General features: G+C 40.6%; 1 protein-coding gene across 5 annotated transcripts in view; it reads right to left on the bottom strand.

Moving 5' to 3' along the window:
• ROCK2 (Rho associated coiled-coil containing protein kinase 2) overlaps nucleotides 1–26798 on the bottom strand; it is a 146524-nt gene that overhangs the window by 12030 nt on the left and 107696 nt on the right. For 3 of the 5 annotated variants that reach the window (XM_045286617.1, XM_045286614.1, XM_045286616.1), the window contains 19 exons: nucleotides 24894–24954; nucleotides 24292–24303; nucleotides 22259–22338; nucleotides 22052–22100; nucleotides 21392–21527; nucleotides 21192–21283; nucleotides 20732–20978; nucleotides 19586–19692; nucleotides 16805–16964; nucleotides 12933–13093; nucleotides 12387–12571; nucleotides 8589–8658; nucleotides 6816–6919; nucleotides 6475–6661; nucleotides 3183–3276; nucleotides 2992–3086; nucleotides 1890–2069; nucleotides 1576–1744; nucleotides 1065–1241 (listed from right to left, as the gene is read on the bottom strand). In XM_045286617.1, coding sequence (XP_045142552.1) covers nucleotides 1065–1241; nucleotides 1576–1744; nucleotides 1890–2069; nucleotides 2992–3086; nucleotides 3183–3276; nucleotides 6475–6661; nucleotides 6816–6919; nucleotides 8589–8658; nucleotides 12387–12571; nucleotides 12933–13093; nucleotides 16805–16964; nucleotides 19586–19692; nucleotides 20732–20978; nucleotides 21192–21283; nucleotides 21392–21527; nucleotides 22052–22100; nucleotides 22259–22338; nucleotides 24292–24303; nucleotides 24894–24954 — 2366 coding nt within the window. The remainder of the gene's footprint in view (nucleotides 1–1064; nucleotides 1242–1575; nucleotides 1745–1889; nucleotides 2070–2991; nucleotides 3087–3182; nucleotides 3277–6474; nucleotides 6662–6815; nucleotides 6920–8588; nucleotides 8659–12386; nucleotides 12572–12932; nucleotides 13094–16804; nucleotides 16965–19585; nucleotides 19693–20731; nucleotides 20979–21191; nucleotides 21284–21391; nucleotides 21528–22051; nucleotides 22101–22258; nucleotides 22339–24291; nucleotides 24304–24893; nucleotides 24955–26798) is intronic. The other 2 variants (XM_045286615.1, XM_045286618.1) reach the window with 2 other exon arrangements.

The raw sequence follows: 26798 nt of genomic DNA, 5'->3' as shown, positions 1-26798 counted from the left end.
TGGAGCCCAGCAGCCACTGCGAGTGAGACGAAGGGGAGGACTGTTCTCTGGAAACCCTAGGGAACAATTCTAGTCCACCCTGTAACAGGTCACAGTGAGACAGACGGACTGGGTTTACTCGATGGGACCCGTGGGTTCAGTTTTCTGTGTTTGAACTATGCTAGATGCTTTTGCATAAATTCTTCAGAACAACCCTACAAATAGGAATTATAACTCTAATTTGGTTTAGGGAACTTGACTTAAAGATTGCATAATCACCCTCTCCGACTTCAGAGCATCTGCTCCCTCCCTCTCACATCAACCGAGCAAACTCTAGGACAGGTGATGGGCTGCCTGCGGCTATTCACAAAAAAGACTATCATCAAAACCGTCTGTGTGCTCAACGGTCAGTTTTTGATACTTCATCTTCCTATACCAATTCAAAGGACTAGACCAGATGACCTCTAATGATCTAAGATTGAACAATTCTATTGTGAAAATCTAAAACAACTTCCATGTAACCAATTACCTACTTATGTTCAATCTTGATTATTTTGAAATGCAAGTATTATATGAACTATATTCCTAAAAGTGACAACAAAGGTAAATAACACTAGTGATCTGGCTCTGAGTTTAACCAGTTTAACCAGACGAAATCTGACCTCGTATCCGACTGCTACGACACTGACTTTCTGTGAAGTGTACACCCAATTTCTTCACTTCTCACACCGCGTTAGTGGTCAACAGAACCCCCTCACGGTTTTCACTGCTTTCGTCACTTAAACGTGGCCATTGTCCTTTCGGGGGAATCGGTCAATGGTCCTGGGATCCCTCTTCGGGCCTGGCCCGGAGCTTAATATACTGGGAACTGTCTTTACGTTTCTAAAATAAGCTACCTGACCATGATAATAGTGATGCCATGAAAATACGTTAAGAACAAATTGCTCGTGCAGCAGTTAATTTCCCAGTGAGCATCAAGCAAGATGAATTAGTGACTATTAGTTAGTGTTACAGAGATGTGTCAGAGCAATGTGAAATTAGGGGATGGGGAAAAACCCAAGCTGAGAAGATCTTCCGGGAGTCACCTGTACCATTAGGCTCCGATGACAGCGGTAAGGCGGGCAAGGAGTCTTCTTCGGAGTCAGACTCCGAGTCAAGGCGCATGCGTGCCCTGGCAGGCTGCGAGGCCACACTGAGGGAAGTGGAGGCGCACTGGTAGGTGAAGGACACGGACTCCAGAGTGTGTGACTGGGTGATACGGGCTACAAGCCAACATGAAGGGAAGTGAGAATACAGAAGAAGTGATGAAAAATAAAGTGAACGCGTCAAAAGAGAGCTGTTATAAGATGTAATAGCTGACTTAGGAAGCCGGAGTGGTTCCCTACTACGCTTTTTCACTATTTGATTTTTTTTGTTGTTGAAACCAATAAATAAGTGTAAGTTGTTACTCTGAATACTCACTCTAAGGAATAGGTTTTCCCTTAAAGAGATGAAGGACAAGTACTTTTCTTCAAGGGCTGTCGGCACAGGACTCAAAACAATCAACAGATTTCCATGTAAGATAGAGACGTTTTACAACAACAAACAAGTCGGTACCTGGAAATCCATCGTCTGGCTCGGCATCCCCCGGCCCGCTGCCGATGCTGGAACTATCGAGCCCAATGTGCAGGGCCTGAAGCTGTGACCGCAGCTGCTCGATGTCACTGTCTTTACTGTCCAGGGTCATCTGCAGTTCTATACGAATCTGGCTCTCTTCGGCGATTTGCTACAAGAAATTAAATTTCATTAACTACACACGATAGATGCCACAACACTTTCCCCTCCGTTCAGTAAGAATAATGAGTATTTCTGTGACATGTTCCACACAGGCTTGAAAACAGTCTACTTCTCGGCGGTTAGCGGGTGCTTACGGCCTGCATCTCATTCAGCTCCTTCTGGTACTTGATCATCTGGTGGGTCAGCTTCTCGCGTTCGGACTTCAGCTCCATGTGCAGCTTCCGGTTCTCCTTCTCTTTCCTCCGCACGTCGGTGTCACTGCCACGCTTGACGGGCTCTTTCCGGTTCATGATCTCAGCCAACTTATTCACAGCCTTAAAAACATACATTTTTAAAGTGTTGCTTAAGAGGTACTTTTTTAAAAGGACGATAAAAGACACTGTGATAAAACACAGTGCTCACGGGTGTACAGCACAGTGAGCAAGTCAGGTCACAACACTGTATCTAGAAAAGGATGAAATCCACACGCTTTGTTACATCTATTCGACCACTACAAAAACAATGAACAAAATATGAATGGTTTTTCAAAAGCGCGCCAATACCAAGTTATACAACTACCAATAATTGCCGCTATGCACCGAACCAGAACTAAATAGAAACAAGACTCCCGACTTATTTCTATAATGCACCTCCTTTACTCCTCAGCCCCCTCCTTCAACCCACCTTGTTTTTTTCTTTTCTAAGACTGATCATTTAAAATGTTTTTAAGTTTCATGTGATGTCACTTCTTATCATTTGAACTTTTCCATTCCCAGAAAGACTTACCGGGCATCTCTTTACCCTGGAGGAAACACATTGAGCACTGGCTCCTGACAAGGGAGGAGACTAGCTGGGAGCCAAAGCATCCGGGCATACAGCCATCTGAGCTGCTGGAGGGCGGGCAAAAGCCTTTACAAACTGACCCTTTTTTCAGGCTGTTAAGTCAACGCCACTAGCTAGTTTCTTTTTTTATTAGTTTCTTAAGAGCAGGGAAGACATCATCAGCTTGTAATAAAAAATAAGAAGGGGCTATGATTCCAGGTTTTAGAAATTAAGAAAATGTTAATAAACACTGAATTGAGCTTGATTTAATCAAATCTAGGTTTTCCCCAATCAGTATTTCTCTGTTTGGGATTATTTGCAAATGTCTAAACTTAATCAATGACCACTGCTTGCAAACTGTAATGCTAGAAATAAAATAGAAAAGAAAGAAATCAGCAACCATTCAAAATCACACTTAAACTGGACTGCACATACTTGAGTCTTCAGTGTTCTCTCACTCAGCAGCTGCTTCTCAAACTGTGCTTTAATAGCCGCTGCACTTATTTCTTCATCTTTCAGCCTTGATAGCTCTAAAACATGGGAAAGCATTAAAATTATATTGAGACTATAGCAATGGATAAAATGTTAGGAATAGTAAAAGTAAACTGTACTCTATTAATACATACGCTCTTGAGCATCTTTCAGTTTGTTGTTCAATTCTTCTTTCTCATTTGCAAGATTGGCAACATCACTGGTTAGCGTCCTATTAGTTTCTTCAAGCTAAAGAAATTAAGGAAGAAAAATAATCACATCTTAGTTTATAAAAGTTAAGCTATGATTTAAAGCGATAACTGAAAATTAAAACACCCGACAATGTTAAAATGGTTTCTCTATGTGTATCCAGCTCTCTATACCCACTTCTCACTTAGTGACATGTTAGGTTCAAAGACCAGGTAATTGAGCAAAAACAGGCACACTACATGAAAATGGGGGATAAAGACATCAGATCACAAAGCTGAAGATGACATGCCGCCGACTAACTTCCAAACTACAATATTACATAACTTCCAAATTACTGAGACCCCAGGCCCAACTAGCTGACACACAACCACATGCATCACGGCCAGCGGCACTCTAGTCTTGCACCTCAGTGTCCGTAACAGGCACTAACGTACAAACTAGCGGGGCAGATTTGTTTTCACGGCTGTAAATTTAATTGCTTCAAAAGTCTCATTCAAACATGGAACTGAAAGGTAGTGGTCTTATTCTGCAAACGTCTTGAATCTCCTCATATTTACAGAAAGATATAGCCAATTCATCTGAACTGACCTATAACAGTGTCATTTCAGCGTCAGAAGCACTGAAGCTCCCAGGAGCAGTGTGCCTGTCTCTCTAGCACAGTGGTTCTCAACCCTCTTCATGCCGGCACCCTTTCAAACAGTTCCTCATGTGGTGGTGACCCGTATGTGGGCATGTCTGCATGTGGGAGGACCCGCCTGGAGACGGGCAGAGAAACAGTGCCTCGTTGCTAGGACCATCAGAAATAAGATCTTAGGCGACCCCTGTGAATGGGTCGTTTGACCCCAAAGGGGTCACAACCCCCAGGTTGAGAGCCGCTGCTCTAGCAGATTTAACAAAGTGAAATTCCTTTGGACTGTATTACATATTTAAAGTTTACTGGAATCACTATACTATTTCATATTTATTGTCATAGTAGATTATGCCGCCTTTCTTCTGGACATTCTTCAAGCTCCTGAAATTGTCTACTTTATTTTGCCATTGTGATGGGTATAAATGGATTTTCACAGTTATTTCATCTACTCTTTTTCCTGCAGATGGTGAAGTTAAAATAAGCATTAACTTCCTAAATATTTGGATTTCTCTTACAAGTTACCTTTCTTAGGGCCAATTTTTGTTTTGGATGAGCTTTGCTTTTATTGAGTTATAAGCTATTTATTTTTCAGATACAAATATATATTACACATATCTTGTCATTTAGTTATGCTGTCTTTTGTCATACTCAATTTCGATCTGTTTTTAACCGTGATTTTTTTTGGTATTTAGGTCCTTAAGATAGGAATATTACTTTAGTGTACAAGATGAAATAAGAATCTAATTTTATTTCCTTTGACCCCAAAATACAATCATGTGGCTCCTCATAGAATAATCTTAGAACTAGCGCATGCAGCCATCCCAGACCCAGGGCTATGCACCCCAAAGAACTGAGAGCAGGCAGAGACAGAAACCCACACCAGTGCATCTCTCCGCCCTCTTCACAAGAGCCACAGGTTCAAAGGCCAGATTGCCGAGCACATACCCCAAAGTTACTCAGCCATAAAGGGAAATGAAGTCTTAATTAATACATGGGTGAGTTAGTTAATTGTGCCAACCTGGCCGATAATCACATGTGGGGCTAACTGAAAGGCGGAGGGATAAATGGGTGGTGAGCCTCGCCTTTCTAGTTCTCGGGTCTCTTGTTTTGTGATGGTCGCACCAGGGTGCAGCTGCCTTAGCAGTTCCCTGCTTCAGCTTGCAAGATTGACTTCCTACAAGACATCCCCAAGGAGAAGCCGCATGGATCTATCCCGATGCAGCCCTGGGTGCTGGAGCAGCCGTGTGGAGACCCCTGCTAGTGCTGAGATGCTTGTTCGTTCACTGACTCAGCTTTCCTCCTGCAGTTGGCATCACTGCCTCTGTTTTGTGAGGTGGAGACTTTGTGGATTGTGTTGGGTTAATGTTGGACTTGTGGGCTTGGGCAGCATTGGGTTGGGATGTTTTCGTGATGCACACTTTCTTTACATAAAACTCTCTCTTATACATGAATCGCTGTGGATTTGTTTCTCCAAAGTACCTAGACTAATACAATGGGTGAGTCATGACAATTCCCTATTGCTGCTGTGACCCCAGTTTATTTGTGGCTACCTAAGGTGGGAGACGGGGCAAGTAGGAGTCTCTGCTTAGGGGGCACTTGGTTTCTGTAAATAATAAGAGAATGACTTGGAAACAGAATTGCGTAATATAAGATCACTGAATTGTACATGTAAAAATCACTGAATAGTCCAATATTTTCTTTTTCTTTAAAAAAAAAAAAGATTTCCCAATGTTTTATATTTCATACAGCTATCTTTTAATCACAATTAGAATATCTCATCATTTCAAAACCATTCATTAAATGTTTCTCCTTCCCTAGGGATTTGTACATTGTCATTTCTAACACAGGTGTCTATCAAATCAGTGTATGTACAGGAATTAATTTCTGGTTCCCCTATTCATTTCCAATAAACAGAACTGAGTTATCATTACTCTAGTACATACGAATTTAGTTTTATGGTTAAATATTTATATATCAAAATATGCTACATTTCCATGTAGTGGGCTATATATACACTGAGCGGCTAACCTCAGGCCACTGGTTCCACTCCACTAGCTCTCTGACAAGAGGAAAAAGAGGCTGTCTGTCCCTATTAAGATGAAAAGTCTCAGAAACCACACAGGTCTCCTTCCTACAGGCTTGTTGTACGTTGCAGTCAACTCCATGACATTATCTTGCCCCATTTTGCAAACTATTCTTTCACTATTTATCTACGGATCTGAAACAGCCTCGGTCTTTTCACTAAGACATGGCTTAACGGGTCTGTCTGTTCTGTAAGTAGTTCTTTTGGGAGCCATGCCGTCAATGGTTAGCTAGATTAGAACACCTGTCGCCAGCAACTGCAACTTTTCATCTAGATCATGAATATTCCCCTAACGTTTCTAAAACACATTTAGGATCCACAGTAAAACACCTCAAAAAGGTGGGCCCAGTATCAAGTGGAAACATCAGAGAAGAAATCTCAGAACCAAATGAGGACCCGTACTAGAGAGGGGCAGGACAAACCGAGGGAGACCCAGGAAAGCGAGTGCCCCCAAGGGCCAGCTCGCATCACACTCACTCTAGTCGTGCCACGGTAACCAAGGGAGTGCAAAGATGTGACTTACCGACGCAATGGTAGCATCTTTTTCTGTGAGCTCCTGTTTGTGTCGGGCCATCATCTCCTTGATCTCCAGCTCTTTCATGATTTTCTCCTTTTCCAAGTCAGAATACTGCTCTTCAGCAATCGAACGAGCCAGCTGTTCAGAGTCTGCTTTGGTCAAGGTGATCTCCAGCTGGGCAGCCAAAGAGTCCCTGCATTTCAGAGAGACACGCTTTCGTTTGCCACCTTCATGATGAAGCCAAGTAATTGTTCAGTCATTCCATCAGTCAAACTCTATTGTTCAAGGAGCAAACGGGATATACACACCACAGCTCTGAACAAAAGAAACAAGGTATTTGCCCTTACCGCTCATCCTGTAATTCTTGTTTCTTCTGCTGTAATTCTTTACCAAGTTTGGTCTTCTCTTCACATTCCTCTTTAAGTTCCCTAACCTGTGTTTTGTAGAGTGTCTAAGTGGTAACAAGGAAGAGAAATGTACAGTAGTAATTATAATCATGAGAAATGTGACTCCTACATTCAAAACCGACCCAGATTCAATTCAACTTGGAATCGCAAATATTTCCTTACTGTTGTGCTCCTAAGCAAATTACTGTTTTAGTGAGTTCTTTTTTCACAACAACCACCTGAACAATAAAAGACTACATAACTTAAAACAGGGGTTTTCAATCAAAGGTCATAAAGAGGCTTCTGATTAAAACAAAGTGGCAGTGTTTATTTCATGTTCTAAAACCAATTTTCAAGTAAAAATGTTAAAATAATTTTAGAACGATTTTCTTTATTTGTGAACATATATTTTTCCTTAATAAGAGGCTCCGAACCTTCATTGGCTTCGTCAGGCCTGGCTATGTGCTTCAAATTCTTTTTCTAGCAATGCTTAACACGTGTCTGCTAAACTAGCACCACCCTTTTCCTTGGAGGCATTTTTGAGTTTTGAGGTAAAAAACATGTCACCCCAAACTCTGGCGTTGGCTAAGAATCTACCCAAGGCTGTACACCAACCAAACCAACCCACAGCCAGATACTCAGAGCGACCCTCGAGAGCAGCGGTTCTCAACCTTCCTACGGCCATGACCCTTTCACACAGTTCCTCATGCTGTGGTGACCCCCACCGACCATAACATTATTTTCGTTGATACTTCCTAACTGGAATTTTGCTACTGTTATGAATCGGCTGACCCCTGTGAAAGAGTCGCTCGCCCCCAAAAGGGGTTGGGACCCACAGGTTGAGAACCGCCGCTCTACAGGATCTCAGCGGCTGGAAGTCTTTACAAGAGCAGACAGCCTTGTCTTCCTCCTGAGGCGCGGCTGGTGGTTTTGACCCACTGATGTTGCAGTGAGCAGTCTAATACTTACCGAACTGTGCCACCAGTGTACAAGTAAGTCAGTACGGCTCAACACTACTTCCCTCTCCCAATTCATTTGTAATTAAATAACAAGGAATTGGGGGTTTGCAATTTACCTGGGGTTTCTGATATGGAAAAGGAAAGGTTTGAAAATAAATTTTTTTGTGAGTTTAGGTAGTCTTTTGCATCAAGCACTTTAGAAAGCATCCAGAAAAGTGGGTGAAGGGAGATTCAGATGGTGTAAGACATGACAAAGTAATAATAATTTACAAATTATCAAGGCTTCATGAGGGAAGGGGGAGCGGGGAGGGAGGGGGGAAACGAGGAGCTGATACCAAGGGCTCAAGTACAAAGCAAATGCTTTGAGAATGATGATGGCAACATATGTACAAATGTGCTTGACACAATGGATGGATGGATGGACTGTGATAAGAGCTGCACGAGCCCCCAATAAAATGATTTTTTTTAAAAAAGAAAGCATCCGTATTCATGTAGTCATCTGTGGACCAGTTCAACACAACATGGCAGTATAGGGGGTTTTTTTGTTGTTTTTTTAAAAGCAAATAAGTTCTCTGGTTCTAGTCTGAAGATCCCATTTGTTAATGCTGATTGTTGGCCTAGAAATACGTTTTTTTTTCTTAATGCACCCTCACCCCAACCTTTCTCAAACTCTGATATATGAGACTAGCTACGAATAATTCTCCTGGTGTGTAGCAAGAATAAAAAATAACTGGGCAAATACAACCATCTTCCAGTCAATGGATCCAGAACTCACTGAGAAATACTGCTCGGCTTCAAGCTGGTCTTGGAGCTCCTTCATCTGCCCATCTGCATCCTGGCGTTCTCTGTGGGGAGTGAAGAAGGAGGTTTCAGGAAGTTACATGCCCAGCAAAGCCAGCACCTCTCAAAGGGTGGCCTCGGGAGGCCCCCAGGCCATCTCAGAGAATTCATGAGCTGAAAGGATTTTTACAGTAACACCAAAATACTACTTGAGCTTTTTTACTCTCTTCTCCAACTGGTGTATATGTGCTCTTCGCAGGTGACAAGCCAAGTGGTGATGCCATAAACAGTGAATGAAACGTTTGCGTAGATGTTCTGTTTGCTTGCTTCCTGTTTGTGTTTTGTACAATTTCCTGCATATGAAATTCAGGGTAGGTCTAGAGAGACAGTAGCTGGATTGATGATTACCTTGAAGTCTGGCAGGGAGGGTGGGGGTAAATGGGGCCAAACAACGAGCACAAGAAGAAAATGTTAGGAAACTGAGTGTGGTGACAGCTCCACACACAATAATATAATTGAATGATTAAAATGTATGACACGTCAAGTGTATGACAAAAAAAAACCTTTTTGGGGTCAGTTTTCATTTTTAACACAAATACCAAGAGATACAATGAAATTTCAAAAGTTCATGGTACAATTGGAATTAAAATATTTTTTAAAACTTCATTTCTCAACGTTAAAGCTCCGTTAAGGTGATGATGCTAGTCTAAGTGATATCTCCCCTAAGAACTAAGGCAACTGGGAATTTAACAATGTCAGTGCCATCACTTTTACATTACTTATTAAATTATTAGAGGGATTTTGTTTGTGTTTTCAGGAAACTAAAAAAAGCCAGACGCCAAATCTGGGCTGTAAGGTTGATGCCTAATAATTTCACATAAAATTCTTGCAAAACTGCCCTTGTTTGAGGGAAATGCACAGGGAGCGAAAGGCTCTCTGGTGAAATTCCAGGTGTTTTGCTGCGACAGTTTTGACTAACGTTCTTAAACACTCTCCTTATAAGCAGATGTTACTGTTTTATTCCTGCCACCAGAAGGCAACAAGCAAAATGTCTGAAGCATCCAAATTCTACTGTTGTAATGCCCTATGGTGCTTGACCACTTTGCTTTTTAAAACGTTTTACTGTGAATTGGGTGAAGGTTTACAGAGCAGTTTCCACTCAGCAATGCAAACACAGCTGACTTCATGCTACTGATTGCGATCCCCACAATATAGCATCATTTATCCTCGCATCCCGCCGTCTGTCCCAACCCGCTGAACTCTGTTCTTGGGTAAAACACTGCCTTTCTGATCTCAAATGGTTGATTATGTTAGGGTGTGCATACCTCTCCGGTGTTAACGTTCCCCCTTATAGACGTGTCTGTTGTCTGGCTGAAGTTGAACCGGTGGTGGGAGTTCTATTCCAGTCCTGAGGGACGACTAAGGGTTTTCCCTGCTCTCTAGCTTACCAGTAAGTTTGGATTTCTTCCTTCTATTAAGTTCATAGCTGGGGGCCATGTCGTTCTTCTGGTCTTAAAGAGTCCAGAAGACTGATGTTCACATGGTCCATTAGTCCACCGGACAAACGGTTCAGAGTTTACCAGTCTGTTTCTGCTTTGACGGAACCATTTTCACCTTTTGGCAGCTATTGCTTTAATTGTGCTTTTGTCTGCAGTGATACTAATAACGTCATGTTTCATCTTCTGTTATAATTCTTCCAGAAAGTGCTTTATATCTTTATCTTCCTTGCTTGGAATTTCTATAGAAAGCTCTGTTCTTGTCTGCAGCAGATCTAGGTGCAATCGCTTTGGCACTCATCAATCACGTTAATTCAACTTTAATTTTTGTAGTCAGTTATCTGAGCTGAACCAATTGAGATGCCTATGGTACTGACGAATGTTTCTACCGTCAAAAGCTCCCTCCCCTCAGGCTGATTCTGTGTCAGCATGAGCCTCCAGGCAGGCCTGAGTAGAACTGTGCCTCCGGGCCTGAGGCTTTCCATCTTCACGAGAGCGGAAAGTCTCATCTTTCTCCCACGCACAGTTGACGGGCTTAAACGGCTGACCTGACGGTTAGCAGTCCAACCACATCCCCAGGTTCACTGTCTCCTAGCAAATGATGCGGTTGGTGTGCCACTGTGAGTTTCATCTTACTCCTTCTTAAAATCAGTTGGCTGTTGGTAAACTGGTGTTATCTTTGGGCACTGTTCCCCAAAACTTCCATAAGGCATCAGTAATTTCACCGTAACGCTGATGTTTGTTTTCATTTGCTAGCAGACATCATGCTGCTTTGACAGGGGCAATTTTCAAAGTGACATCTTCCCCTTCCTTCTTGGTGCCTCAAACTAAATCCTGTCCAGACAGGCTATAATACATAGTACAAGTTTATTTTGGTATAAAATAATTTGCAAAGACATGCACAGGATTTCTACAGTACACATTTTCCATCAACTTCCCATCAACCTTGCATGGCAAATGGTTAAAAGCTCTGTGGAGTCCTTGATAATTTTTAAGAGCGTAAAGGGGTCCTGCGCCCCAAAAGTGCTATATTAAACCAACAATTCTGAAGTATACATTCCCATACATGCAGTATGACCAGCCATTTATGCCAACCAAGTAGGGGAACTAGAAGACTACTTGAAAGGCACTAATCTATGGGCAAGTGACGGACAGCCTGGGAAGGAGCATGCCTGAGCGACCGGAGTGCTGATGTCTATCTTATACACCTGGATGGTGACGGCACAGATTAATTCACTTTGTAAACATTGGACTCTGTACTTGTAGCGTACACACTTTATGTGCGTCAATAAAACACAAGTCAAACGGAGCATGCCTCACAAACCATGTAAAGAAGATGGGTTGAGGGGAGGGAGGGGGAAAATGAACAAATGACATTGAGGGCTAAAGTAGAGGGCAAATGTTTTGAGATTGATGAGGGCAACAGGTGTACATATGTGCTTGACTCAATGGATGGATGTATGGACTGTGATAAGAATTGTACGAGCCCTCAATAAAATAATTTTAAAAAAAAGAATAATGAGGTTAACAGATGTACAAATGTGCTTTATACAATTGATGTATGTATGGATTGTGATGAGTTGTATGAGCCCTCAATAAAATGATTAAAAAAAAAAGATGGGTTGAAATGCTAGATTCTAGGCTTAATGAGAATTATGGTTATCCCAAGTTAAAGCTAAGAGGAAAAAATGAAGTTGGACAACACAAGCTGTGTGACAAAAATCTACCAAAAAAATCCCAGCCTATACCTATTTGTACCGACGTACTGGCGTCGGGAAAGACAAGTAGCAAACTCTTAAAAACTGTTACCTCCCAGGTGAAGACATAGGTTTGAAGTGAAGAAAAGGAAAACTTGCCATTTGGATTCTTTTCCCAAACAGTTTAGAGCATATTCCATAAAATGATTAGCAATATGTACACGATGCTTGCTTTATCGTCAAACATCTCCAAGTTTCAGAAACTAAAGCCACAAACAGCCCACAGGCAATAATTCTGTGGAGAGTTGTGAGGAGCAGGCTGTGAAAAGCACAGACATTCTCTTCTCATCCACAGCTACCATCTTATGATCATGCCATCATCAAGCGGCCATATTCAAAACTAGTTGGAGAAGCACATGTAATTTTCTTGATGGACAAAAGTGGGACTCAACAATTTATTCAAATACAAAAGTGATCAAGAAAGTAAAATGGTCAATGAAAAACTTCATACCAACCAAAATCAAGACCATTTAAGACCCTTATCCACTACGTGGATAAATGTGCATATTAATAAGGTTTTGCGTCAACAAAGTAACTTACTTCCGAAGTTCAGCATTTTGTTTCTCCAAGCTCATTTTCATCTCCAGAAGGTGGTTGTTCTCTTGCTTCAACTGCTTTTCAGACATTTTCAGGGTGTTCACCTGCTGTGTTTGCATCTTCAGGTCATTCTGTGTAAGGCAGCGCTTCTGCGTTTCCTGTTCTATTCTCAACGTCAAGTTCCTAACCTGCAAAGTACAACTGTAGAGTTAGCACACACACTTTTACTCTTTCTCCTTACCAATAGAGCTGGCTGAAGCATGATCAAGTCAAAGGAAATTTTGCCCTAATGCAGTTTCAGTTTTGCTTTGCTTTCTCCTGAGAATATGATGGGTGTATCTTTAAAGTATGGTCCTTAACGTAAAAATAACATTACAACTAAGACTGATTCCGTAAGTGTATCGTCAAATTTTATAAAACTAATAGATTATGAAATACTATAAGAAAAAAAGTATAAAAGTATGAAACTATCACTAGACCTAGACAATACACCTGGTTCTTAATTCATTAAACACTTTACGACCGTTTGTGAGTAAATGTTTTACTTACATCCTCATTTAGCACATCTTTCTGTTTAAGGAGCTCGTTCACTCTCTGCTGTGACTGTTTGAGGTCACAATCGTATATAGAACATCTTTTCTCAGCCTCCAGCAACAGGTTCTCCACTTTCTGCTTTAACATCCTTTCCTCTAGGAGTTTCTTCTCCATTTCTGGTGCCAACAAAAATGAATTTGAACATCAACGGACAAACTAAACAAGCACAGCACACACCAGTGCTAACAAAAATTAACATTAAAATTGATGTTAGCATGGTGTTGGTAAAAATTATAGTAAATGCTACTGCCTTAAAATAGATGCATTTGAAATATCAGGAATTTTATGTTTGCAAATTAGGAGTTTCATTTGCAAGGTATGAAAAATCTATCACTGTAATAGTCGATCCACTCTAAGAGGCAAGATAGTTCTGCCCCTTTTTAATGTTTGTTTCTTAGAAGACTTATTTTCCTGCTATTCTGTGCTTCTCTCAATGTTGTTATTCTTTCTGAAGACATTCCGTAAGATTGTATGCCATTCGCTGTTCTTTTGTATTAAAGGGCTACCATGCAAGTGCTGGAGATCATGAAGGATAAAATGAAACTGCCTCTGCTTTGGGTCCCACCCTGACATTTACTAGTTACCTGACTTTGAGAAACTTGTCTAATCTCGCTGGCTTCTGGGTTTCCTGCTGTATGTTAAGTAAGAAGGTTATGAAGATTTTGAGTCAATATACATACAGCACTTACATGTTGCCTGGAATATGGCGAACTCCTGATTAAGTGCTCAAGACTTTAGGAAGTTTAATGATTTTTAAAAAGAAGAAAGAAATTTTTACAGGAGATTTTACAAGAGAGTGGGCAGAAGCAAAGCAGTATCAAAAAATTCATGAAATTCATCAAGTATTGCCCTGATTGGTGGGGTTATAGACAATGTTAACTTCCTTCTTAAACTGCCCTAAGTGGTTTGCAATACATTTTTAATTTGTTTTCATCAGAAAGGCTTTCATAAACTTTTCCAAAGCAAAAATGAGGAGCAGAAAAAGTGTATTCTTAATCAAGGGATTCTATTATTAATGGAACTTATTACAGTTAGAGGAATTTTTCTAAAATCTCTAATAATTCTATTCAAACCCAATTAGAATTCCTCTGTTCCTTCATAACTTACACTCAACATCTAATTATCATTTATTATAAAACTTATATTAAGTAAAAGCTATAAAGTTACATGAAGTAAAAATGTTATTACATTTTTTTCATATTTTTAATGCATGGTCTTCACAGTGTTATTTCAAATAATTTAAGTACTGGCTAGCATTTCTAAATACTTTACATATACAATTCACTTAGTTTTCACTACAGCCTCATAAATCTCCCTACAAATGTGCAATATGAAAAAAAAAATGTGCAATATGACCATTCCCCCTTTATAAGAAATAGGGCTCAGAAAGATTATGGAGCCAGACAAGGTCACGTGTGTAGCTGGAAACTATATTCTGAATCTGAGACGACAATGATGCAAAGAAGAAAAAATAAAGGCTTTACAGCTGAGTTTAAATACCATCTATCATACTTGGCTTTATACACTGTTATAGAAACTGTATTACTGCTCCAAGAAGTAGTTCTTTAAACGGCAATTGTCAACTACATAGGTTATTTCCTGAAATCATGAAAATAAGTCAAACCACAAGTGCTCCTTTAGCATGTGCACCAAGAATTTAAAAAGGCACAAGGGAAATTACTGGGGTGATGAAACTGTCCTATACTATCAATGTTTAAAACCTTTTCATTTTCTTACTCATAACTTATGCCTCAACAAGAGTCAAATCTAACTCTCTGTTCCAGGGGAAGACAAGGAAACGTCGTCAACTCCCTTCCTCTCTTCAATGAGACTGTTGTAAAGAGAGCATTCCTGTGATAGTTTATCATCTTCCATTAGAACCTTACGCTAAACCCAGTTTAACAAGAAAACTCCCATCTTAATTACATGCAGTCGTTAAAAGACACTTTTTTACTACGCTATTCAATAAACGTTATGTTTTAATATGTAATATTTTTCTTTTAAAACTTTATGAAAAAAATAAAATAAAATAAAAAACAAAAAAAACTTTATGAATCTTTCACAACTATAAAGTATTGATTTCCTTTAAAATGTCAAAATCCCTCATAATTATAAAACTCTGGCACAAAGAAATGATCCTAAGACATTTTCCAGAGACAGGTTGGGTCATGCACAACTTTTTTTTTTTTCCTTTTTCTTTTTTTTTTTTAACATTTTATTAGGGGCTCATACAACTGTTATCCCAATCCATACACACATCAATCGTGTAAAGCGCATTTGTACATCATTCGCAAAACATTTTCTCTCCACTTAAACCCCTGGCATTAGGTTCTCATTTTTCCCCTCCCTCCCCGCTCCCCCCTCCCTCAAGAGCCCTTGATAATTTATAAATTGGTATTTTGTCATATCTTGCCCTGTCCGACGTCTCCCTTCACCCACTTTTCAGTTGTCCGTCCCCCAGGGAGGAGGTCACATATAATCCCTTGTAATCGGTTCCCTCTTTCCTACCCACTCTCCCTTTACCCTCCCTGTTTCACCACTCACACCACTGGTCCTGTAGGGATCATCCGCCCTGGATTCCCTGTATTTTCAGTTCCTATCTGTACCAGTGTACATCCTCTGGTCTAGCCAGAATTGCAAGGTCAAATTCGAGTCATGGTAGTGGGAGCGGGGAGGAAACATTTAGGAACTAGAGGAAAGTTGTATTTCTCATCATTGTTACATCGCACCCTGACTGGCTCATCTCCTCCCCGAGACCCCTCTGCAAGGGGATCTCCAGTGGCCTACTAATGGGCTTTGGATCTCCACTCTGCACTCCCCCCATCATTCACGATGGTAAGATTTTTTGTTCTGATGATGCCTTATACCTGATCCCTTTGACACCTCGTGGTTGCATAGGCTGGTGTGCTTCTTCCACGTGGGCTTTGTTGCTTCTGAGCTTGATGGCCGCTTGATTACCTTCAAGCCTTTAAGACCCCAGACGCTATACTTTTTGATAGCTGGGCACCATCAGCTTTCTTCGCCACATTTGCTTATGCACCCTTTTGTCTTCAGTGATCCGTTCGACACCTCGTGGGTGTTGTTGTTCCATGTGGGCTTTGTTGCTTCTGAGCTAGATGGCCACTTGTTTACCTTCAAACTTTTAAGACCCCAGACGCTGTATCTTTTGATAGCCGGGCACCATCAGCTTTCTTCACCACATTTGCTTATTCACCCGCTTTGTCTTCAGCGGTTGTGTCGGGAAGATGAGCATCATAGAATGCTAATTTAATAGAAGAAAGTATTCTTGCGTTGAGGGAGTAGGGTCATGCACAACTTTAACCAAGTTCTCTTATCCCACACGCATTAGCAATGGATGGCTTTGACGAAATCTGTATCATGCCAGGACTGAAACTATTCAGTGAACTGATAGTAGAGTTAGGTCAGCTATTATTTTAAAATCTTCGTATGTCATGTGCAGGGCCCAAGAACTCTGCGTTCCAAGATGACAGAGGGTATCAATTCATGGAGAGAGGAAATCTCCGAAACAGGAGAAGGTGACGTCAAGAACAGCACAGTCGGTGTGACTGATACTAGGCTGTCCCTGAATTCACTTTTCCCAGTTGGTCGAATTTGTAATGAAATAATTGTGTGGAGCTTAGAAATAACTGCTGCTATAAAGAAAAAATATGTCTATGTATGTACGCGCGCGCAAACACACACGTAAAGCTTCCCTGGTTTTTGTGGTTGTTGAGAACCAAATGTTTTCAAACCCAGAGTTGAATAAACACAGTGATGAGTGAATGATGAGTGAAAGGGCTCTGGCATATCTCACTCAGAACACATACCTTTCATGGCTTCCGACTTCGCTTCTTCAATGGACTCGTAGATCTTATTTTTATCTGCTAGCCGGGCTTTTGTAGTCTTATGCTCCGCTTCTTCTTGTTCTAGGGTCTGCTGCATGACTTTCAGTTGGTACGTCATGTCTATTTCCATGTTGCTTTTTTCCTGTTAAAGAATTAATGTGGCAGCTATCAACAAAGAGTGTCTCACAATTTCAAAAACTTTTTAGAAGAGGCTTTAAAAAGAGATTAATAAGATTATGCAATACTTCCCTCCTTATCCAAACATCTTGTTGCCTACAGGGTCCCTGCTTCTACTTCTCATTTGTCACGACATGACACAACACCCACTCCCCACACATCCACTCTTCTGTTTGGGGATTTGTAATGAGATCTGACTCACTAAAATGACCAATAACATTCCCAATATCAAACTCAGCACATGTTTTCAGTATCTATCTTATTTGAGCTCAATGCCCTTGAAATTATTCCCTTGGCCTATGCGCTGCTCTTGTCATTTCTGACCCTTGTGAAGTTTCCCTCACTCACCCACCTTAAATGGGGGTGTTCTTCAGACATACTGTTTGCCTTCATCCTGTATCGTTACCCCTAACACTGTGAAGGTACTCTGCATGTACCCTCTGAGTCAGAGATATCCAGCTCCCTAGGATACCCTACCATCACTCTCCGTATCGGGAATTTGTTTTAAATTGAAAATCTTTGATACATAGAAGTCAGTGTATTTTCTGTATGAGAGGGATTCAGGAAGCTCATGAAACAATAGAATTAAGGGATAATGAATTTTTTTCCATGGGTTTTGCAAAGCCACCGAGTACATCCACAAACGAGCTCCCTGTTCTTTGCTTCCTGGGGTTTTTATAACAGATAACATCTAACTCATGCCAACATCTCTCTTGTGCAGAGGAGAACTGCTCCACAGGGTTTTCGAGAAAGAACTTCTGGAAGGAAATCTCCTACCAAGGCACCTTTGGGCAGGTTCGAGCTGCCAACCTTTTGATTAATAGTCCAGCACTTAACCAGTTGCACCATCCAGCTGCCAATCATAATATAGGTACAGCATTTTTTTTCCAAATAAAATCTCATATTTAAAAAATTAAAATAAATTTTCAAATTATACAATCTGCCAAGAAAGTCTAAAATCTGCTCTTCTCTAAAAGTTCACAGCTCTACACGTCTTCCCAGGGAGGTCCCTTCGTTTACATGGTTTCAGTCACTTGGGTACCAAAACCAAGAACCAACCTCACTGCCATCGAGTGGATACTTGGAGTGACCCTGGAGGACAGAACAGAACTGCCCCTGTGAGTTTCCAAGACTTTGATAGTAGTAGAAAGCCCGGTCTTTCCCCCACAGAGGGGCTGGTAGTTTCAAACTGATAACCTTGTGATTAGCAGCCACCAGACTGTCTACTCAAATATTTCTTCCATTGTGCTACTTGTTTAAAATCTTGCACACATCTGACTCTGGCTGTTTGATAAGAACATCAAACTTTTGAGGTCTAAAATTGATTCATCATTGTCCTTCCCAATTAAGCTATGCTTCATAACACTACGTATCTCCTCACAATCTAGGACTTATTCCCGAGTACTCCTCACATACCGTATCTACTGAATCACTAGGAGCGACAGGATGCGTGCCTAGTGCCCCTGGCCTCTAATCTGATCCGACTCATCTATTCTCCACGCAGCATGGAGTTGTTCATTTCAAATGTACCACCAATAAGAACATCAGTGACCAAAAAAAACAAAAACAAAAAACACACCATCAGTGACCAGGTCAATACTTAGAGAATATACTCTAAGTTTCTTAACACAGTAGTCACAAGCCAGTATGACCTTTAACCTCTGCCTGGCTCTATAGTCTCACGGCCGCCAGGTAATTCTTTACTCTTACATGAGGACCACAATGAGGTCCTGGAGCCAAATGCAGCTTGAACTTTTTTATAACTATTTTTATAACTAAAGTTTTATTGCAATCTAGTCATGTCATCCCTTCATGTATCGAACAGTTGCAAATAAGACCATATGGCCTATAGTCTAAAATATATACTATCTTGCCCTTAAAAAGACTAAAATTTGCTGACCCCTGTATACCATAAACAGTGAAGAGTTTGTATTTCAACAGATTACGTCTTTTTTAAAATGTTTTCTATCTTCTGCCCTTTGCTCGTGGGTCCTGCGCCATGCAGAATGTATCTCTAGTCTTGCTAACGTTCAGATTAGCAGTGTATCCCACACACCAAATACACTTTTGTCCATACCTTTATCATTCTGTTCACCACACTGCATTAGGAATACCCGTGATGTGCTTTTCACTTTAAAAATTACCCATTACATCCCAATAAAATGATTTAAAAAAATTTACCCGTTACACAGCAAGACTGCCGCATCGCGACATCTCTACGACAGACTGTATACTAAGTATTTAAATCAGTGAATGGAAATGACTATTAAATGCACAAACCCTGGAACTTATCCTTCGTTTATAGTATTTTTAAAGGGAAAATACCAAGTGCTTCTAAATGCTGAAAGTCTTCGTAACTTCTTATGATGCCACTTTTAAGACATAATCAAGTCAAAACGGGAGGTGCCCTTGGAACTGCAGGGAGGGTGCATTCTCAGCACACTCTGAGCGTCCCTTCTCGTCGACACAACCAGCTAGCATCCATCAGTTATGTGGAAATTATAGCTTTCCCTGTTACAGGAAAATGTTCCCAATCCGAAACGACTGTCACTTTGACACAAAAATAAAAAGTGTAATGTGGTTTACCTTTTCCAAGTCTGTGAGTCTCTCCTGCAGCTGCCTCTTCTCCATCTCTGCTTTTGCTAATAAAATTTTGCCATTCTTTAAGTCTTCTTCTAAGCCAGATATTCTACCTAAAAATCACATTAAGGAATAATAATTTTAAAAAAACAAAAACAAAAACCACCTAAAGGCATCTCCATTTGACTAGGAACAGCAAATCTGGAAGTCCCCTCAGACCTCCTGCTTGTCTAACTTCTGAGTGTGGCATGAGTGTGAGGCCACCGCGGTGTCTCTGGAGCGGACTCCCTGTGCTTCCTGCTCCCACTCAGCCTTTTCCTGTCTGACAAAGACCCCCTTTTCATCTCAAGTGGCTGATTGTTCTAAGATGTGCCTGTCTCCTGCTACTACTGCTAACCTTATAAATCTGTGGCCAACTGGACCACGTTGGTGAGTCCAGTTTCAGGCCGGAAGGTTGTCTAATGGCCATAGTCTTGGGGGTTCCACCAGACTATCAGATTAGTAAACCTAGTCTTTTTTAGGATTTTGTGCTTTGTTCACATTTCTCTCCTATTCTATCTATGACCCCTTAGTGCGATCCTTTTCAGAGCACTGAGCAATGGTACCCAGAGCAGTGGTACCCAGGCACCACTTCTGGTACAGTGAGGCAGGCTCATGGGGCCCATTCATCCTTTGGACTAACAGTTTCCTTATTTTTGCTCCAGACAAGGAGAGGCCAACAGCCGCACCTCAGATTGCCGCCCAGAAGCTTTTCAGACTCCGTCACTACTCACTAAAGCAGGACAGAACATTACCATTGTGACCTATGTTAGAGCCTATTGTCCTGGGCGTCCTAAGCCCCCAGAGCCAGCACCTCCTTCCTTTCTTTGGAGCTATTAAATATGAGGCGGAGTTTGAGAGTTGTTGGAACCGTGCTTTGCCGTCCTTTCAACGAGGACCCACAATGTACCACAGGGGTGTCTGATGCTTCAAGTACTTCAAACGCCATTTCAAAGTATTCCACCCATTAAATTCTATGTCAGTATTTCACCAATATTCTACCTTTACGTAACAGCATATTCGAATGAGTGCTAGTGCACAACCTAGTTATTTAAAGATATTCTAAAATATAAATCCCCAAGATTAATTCAAGTGCAATCTCTAATTTAATACCTTGTAAATCATTAATTATCTCTGATCCATGGGTTCGATCTCTCTTTTCAGATTCTAGGGCTGACTGAAGATTGATAAACTCCTTCTCAAGTTTTAATTTGGCGGTCTCCAACAGGCAGTTTTTATCCTGCAGATCTCGATTATTAGATTCCAACTGCTGAATCTGTTTGGAGCTTTCTGCCTGGGTTTTCCTCAAGCGGACAGCGGTGTCAGATTCTGTCCTCAGCAAAGCGTTTGTTTCATCCAGCTGTGGTTCCATGAAAAAAGCAAACACACACGCAGTTTAGATAATGCAAGCAAAGTCAGCTTACTACCTCCTTACAGCAATTAAAAATCAAAGAAACTTAAAGTAACTCTAATATTGCACACAAGGCTTCTATAACCTGGCAATTGAAAATACGATTAATGGGTGCTCATAAGTAAAATCCAGTACCCTTTCAATGAGCTGAGGTCAACCTACTTGTCTCTGCAGTTGATTCACTTTCTCTGTGGACATTTGGGAGTTTTGATTTCTTTTTTTCAACTCTTCAAGTTGATCTTTCAAGCTGTTAACTATAATTAAAAGTCTTTTAGTGGCAAGCTCCAACACACACACACACACACACACACACACACACACACTGATTTTTCTGGGGCAGCATTTAATATCTTATCACAAACCATCGTTTTCTAGATTTCGCTTCTTCTCCGCTGCGTGGTCGGCTTTCCGCTGGTGCTCTGCGTGTCTGTGCTGTAGAAGAGCCTTTTCTCTCTCCAGCTGTCTTAGTGACGACTCCCCATTTTTCCTTAAGGTGACCTGAAATAATACTTAAGGTTATAACAAAAAAAAGTATGCATAAAAATTAAACAAAAAAACGTGACTTGTCTTAAGCATGCAAGCCATTAAAAATAAAATGTTAAAACTACAACAGCATGTTCCTCAAATAAACACGACCATATTTTGTTTACTAATTCAAAATTTCTGTCATTTTCCATCATCACAGGCCACATCCTTATTTATTAAAAGTATAAGTCTAAATGTTATGAATAGCATTCTTTTTTAAAGGGCAACTTGAAGACTGTCATTATATTACAAAAGTTACAAAATACCCACAGATATTAAATTAACTTAAGTTTACAAATACATAACAAAATGGAGCCTCCTAGCACATGGTTATCTTACAATCTAATCTGACCCATTAGTGCTAAAAGATAGCTCAACTATAAACCAAGATACATGTGCTACCATGGGACTAACCGAACTCCACAGGTAAACTGGACAATAAAATGCATCGAAAGGCTTTGTTAACAAACTTGCTACTGCAGAAAGCACGGCTTTACCTCTTCTTCTAGCTCCTTTGTGATTTTCTCTAGGCGGTTATTAGCAGATCTGAAGAATTCAAGAAACAGTACATAAAATAACTCTAATTTATAACAAAAATAATGTAAAATAAATGCAGAATAACTTTGAAGCTCTCCCTTTTTAGTTATCAACTGTACAAATTTTCCAAAATCGTATCGTCATATTTAATGATTGTTACAACATACTTGTACTTCTGTTCCAGCTCTTCTTTGGCTTGAATCTCATTGCTAAGGTGTTCTTCTAACGTGTCTATCTTTTTCTGCATCTATCAGAAAACAAGAAACTATCGTTAGACATTTTGATTCCTTTCTAGTGGTATATCATTTGTTCTTTTTAAAATACCAGTCTCATCAGAAACAAACAAAGTAACCCCACTAACCGACGGCTATCACGTCAATTCTGACTCATGGCGAGCCTACAGGGTTCTCAGGGCTTTGTAAATCCTTACAGGAGCAGATACCTCCATTTCTCCCATGGAGCTGTTAGTGGGTTTGAACCACTGATGTAGCTGTGACCAGGTCAACACCCAGCCCCACTTGTCTAGACAGAGTGAGGAAAAAATACACGCTACTATCTCTTGTTTTCTATCTCATCATACATGGATATATGAACATGTGAATAAGATTTTTTCTGTAACACTGAGTTGCAAATGTTTTATAATTAAAGACAATCTCTGGTATCTTTCATGGTTTTTCTACATATTATTTACTTGAAATTACTTTCACTATTTGTGCTTATAAAATAAGCATTTTAAAATTCAGTATCAGAAGTAAATTTCTGAAATATTTGATTAAACATGCTCAAATTTATTTAACTCTTAAGAATAACTCTTCTTTTATGACAAAAGGGGATTCCGAGTCAGAACCAGGAACGTCCTGACAGAAACACATTGCTCTCTGGCGTCACACTTGGAAGAGAACTGAAATAGAAAACTCTTTGAATAAATTACAGCTAATGAATTATAAACATCTCTTTCATAATTTTGCCTAGCTACATAGGTATTAGAGGAACCCTGAGGTTATAGTAGCAATGTGTCGGGCTGATGGTGCTGATAAATGCAGGGTCGGCTTTTCAATCCCACCAGGTGCTCCACAGAGAAAAAGACGAGGCTTTCTAGTCCCTTAAAGAGTTAGTCTTAGAAACCTACCAGACATTGAGGTGGGGGGGTGGTAAACAAACGCAAAGTTACAGAAGCTATTAAATAATGTATTCTTGGGATATTATTATCTTTCTAAAGGATTTAAATTTTGTGGGTTTTTTTTTTCCATTTTCAAGCTCTGTGTTAGGTATAGTAATAAGCACTTTACAAGTATTGACTCACGAATCCTATGATGACGACAGCATTGTATCTACTAGACAGAGACTGAAGTCTAAAAACAGTGAATACTTTGGCCGAAACCACATAACTCGTGGGCCAAAGATCAATTTAATTCCTACCGAGTCAAATGGCAGTGTTCTTTCCACTATTCTTTCTAATGACTACATTCATCCTGGTTTTTAATTATTTCATGTATCTTAAGTAAACTTCTATTTTTCCATAATAAGGATATATGAAGAGGCTTCAAAAAGTTCATGGGGAAAAAAGTCACATAATCTTTTCATTCAATTTTTCCATGAGCTCTTTCATGCCCCTTTGTACAAGTACTTGTCAGGGCCTTTTGAGTTACTCCAATCACAGCAAACTGCTCCATGGTGCCTGGCCCGCAGCTGCCCATCGCAGAGGAGCCTGGAGCCCAGGCGGTCTCAACTGCTGGCTGTGGGGGCTGCCAATGCCTACTCTGCAGCAGCACCAGGGCTGCTGTTCACCCGCGCCCACTGCCAGTCCCACGGGGAGCAGAAAGCCTCACCCTCCCAGAGCAGCTGGTGACGCCCACCGCCGACCTAACGGTTAGCAGCCCAACGGCATCGACCCACCGAGTCACCAGGATTCAGCTAATGAGCTAGTCAAGTGGCTGGACAATGACACTTCATTTGTTTCAAATGATCATTTAGCTATAACATGCTAATCAGAAGCTCCTGCTAAGTTCTATGTCAGAGATAAAAACAAGAGAAATCTCTAATATATAAACAGGTCCATAGGAGTAATAATGAAAGGGATACTTGGTAGAAAAATGGACGGAACGTCTTTCTTGGATGGATGTACTCCAAATGCTAGATGGAATAGGACTATATTGAGCACTGACACAGTGTTTCAATGTATTTGAAAACATCAGCATACCTCTTGACTTTCCTAGTAAAAGAAAATAAAATGCTTATGTTTCATAAACTCTTAAAACATACATATATCACACTAAAATGAGCAAATCTACATTTTTAACTTTCTAAGTGTCAAAGGGAAAAACTTCATCTTTTATGAGTTTGTATGTAATTCAGCTTTACATGTAGTTAGAAACTATAGAAGAATCCCACAGTTTGAAGAATACATTATCCTTTATAAAGAATTTGTATTTCCTATCCTTGACCCTGTACAGCTTAATAAGCTGCACATTCTTGCTTAGCACCAACATTATCAAACTTTATTATAGTTCTTTTTCTTAAAAAAACTGTCCATGAAGCTAGTCTATCACTTCTGTCATTAAGCTCAAAGTCACATGTAAGTCAAAGCCATGTGTACATCACCTTTCAAGAGCTATTGTGTCTTGGAAAAGGCAGTGGTACCACAGATGAAAAATGTCAACACTATGCCAAACTGTACTGCACTGAGAAGGTCACCTAACAGCTAAGAAAGTGACAATGAAGGCTGTCTTCCACATGGATTTTACTAATGTGTTTGAACTTGTGATTAAAATAATTTCAAAAACAGTAAAAGTTTATACATACTTCATTTTTCCTTGATTGTATCAAATCATTTTCTCTACAAGATGGAGAGTCGCTTAATAACCTAGAAAAGAAAGGGGGAAATTCCTTTGAATTCCAGAGAATTCCTTTGCACTGGACCATTTCAATCAACTTTCTCAGTCTTTTTCAACTAAGTGCTCCTCGTAATTAAAGTTGCACCACAGAGATTTCTCTGTCTTTACATTCGAATGTATTTTGAATGCAGCAGTATTTTTCCAGTTAGATATAGAGCTATTGCAATCATCTAAAACGCTGTCTTTCTTCGTGCTGTCAGCTGATCGGCTCTTTAGTTCGCTACCACTGAACGCCCTGGGGTTTCCGTGGCTGCAGCGTACTTTTTCCCTCCGGCTTCTGGGAAGAGACACCGCCTCCTCCTGAAGGACAGCACCACCTCGTCTCTAAGCACGTTCACTTACTATCCGCTTCTCTCTCTCAACGGGATCTTCCTCACTGCTTACAAGACGTGCGGGTTTTTACTGATCTACAAGTTTTCATTTTGGTTAGCATTGTTAAAATTTTCCAAACATTACCAATTACTAGGATAACCAACTCATCCCCATTTTCCTGGAATTTTACCATTTTAGCACGTGTGTCCCATGTCCCAGGAAACCCCTCAGTCCTGGGCAAACTGCGATGTATGGTCACCTGAATCATTAAATACATGGATGTACCAAAAAAGCTTCTCAAATGCAACTTTCTCAAATGTCTTTAATGCTTCACCTCTTTTAGCAGCTGCCAGGGGCTCGCCACAGCCAAGCAAACACAATCAAAAGTCCCTAACATAACACCGCACAAAAACCGTGCTGCAGTCCTCCCTCTTCCCTGGGACTCCCGCTCCACACTGTTCTCATTTTACACGCGGTTCTTACTCGTTAGACCAATATTCATTCACTGACCACGAGCCCGGTCTTGTGTCCTGCGCCAGTTGCAGGCAGTACAGGCAAGACCATTAGTCTCATCGAGTCCTAGTCTCAATAGTGTATGTCCTTTGCAAATGCTTTCATTCTGAACTTTTGCTTCAACCACTTTTGCTCTCTACAGCTCTTCTCTAATTTCTCCCACATCTCCGCCCATCAAAACCCTTTCTAGTCTTGAGTCTCAGCTAAATGCCACCTCGTCCCTTTGGTCTTACCTGACTTCTCCCTATCGTTATCCAAGAAATGTAATGTTCATTTCTTTTGAACCATTAAGGAAATTTTAGTACGTTTATTACGGCAAATATCATTCTACTCTTCTTTTATCACTACATAATTCTCTTATATCCTTCATTAAATGACAAACTCTTTCAAAGGCAGCATTTTGGTCTTACTCTATAGCCTCCAAAGTGTGTAAAATATGCTTTGCATCCATTTAGTGAATTAATATCACACAACATTAAGAAATGATGGAATAAGATAAAAAAAATAACTCTTCTAATAATCTGTGGTAGTTACATAATTTCATGTCAACTTGGAGATATATAAAAGTATAAGGGTGGAGTTTAGTCTGTCAATCTGGTCCTATCGTGATGGTGACTCCTTGTGAGCGTGGCCTTCTGATACGGAGGGCCCTGTGAACAATACCCCCCCCCCCCTTGCACACACACACAAACCCCTCTCTCTGTCATCACCTTCCTGCTGGTGTGGTCACCGCCAATGGATCCACAGGACCTTGCACCCAACCACCTGTGATCTCCCTGCACTCTGCATCATGGCACGTGGCCACGTGAGTCTGAAGAGGGACTTATGGCCTAGTATCGGATTATGGACTTGATCTGGACTGGGCTGGGATGTTTGCTTGCTATACAACTAGTTCTTGATATAAAGCTCTTTCTTGCACATATATGAGCGTCACTGAATTTGTTTCTCTAATCAACCTGGTCTAACACATAGTCATTTTGAAAAAATT

Source organism: Echinops telfairi, unplaced genomic scaffold, assembly GCF_000313985.2.
Source record: "Echinops telfairi isolate 266 unplaced genomic scaffold, ASM31398v2 ScPeMD7_9;HRSCAF=40, whole genome shotgun sequence".
Lineage (NCBI taxonomy): Eukaryota > Metazoa > Chordata > Mammalia > Afrosoricida > Tenrecidae > Echinops > Echinops telfairi.
The sequence above is the reverse complement of the archived record's forward strand: the minus strand, read 5'-3'. Positions and strand labels throughout refer to the sequence as shown.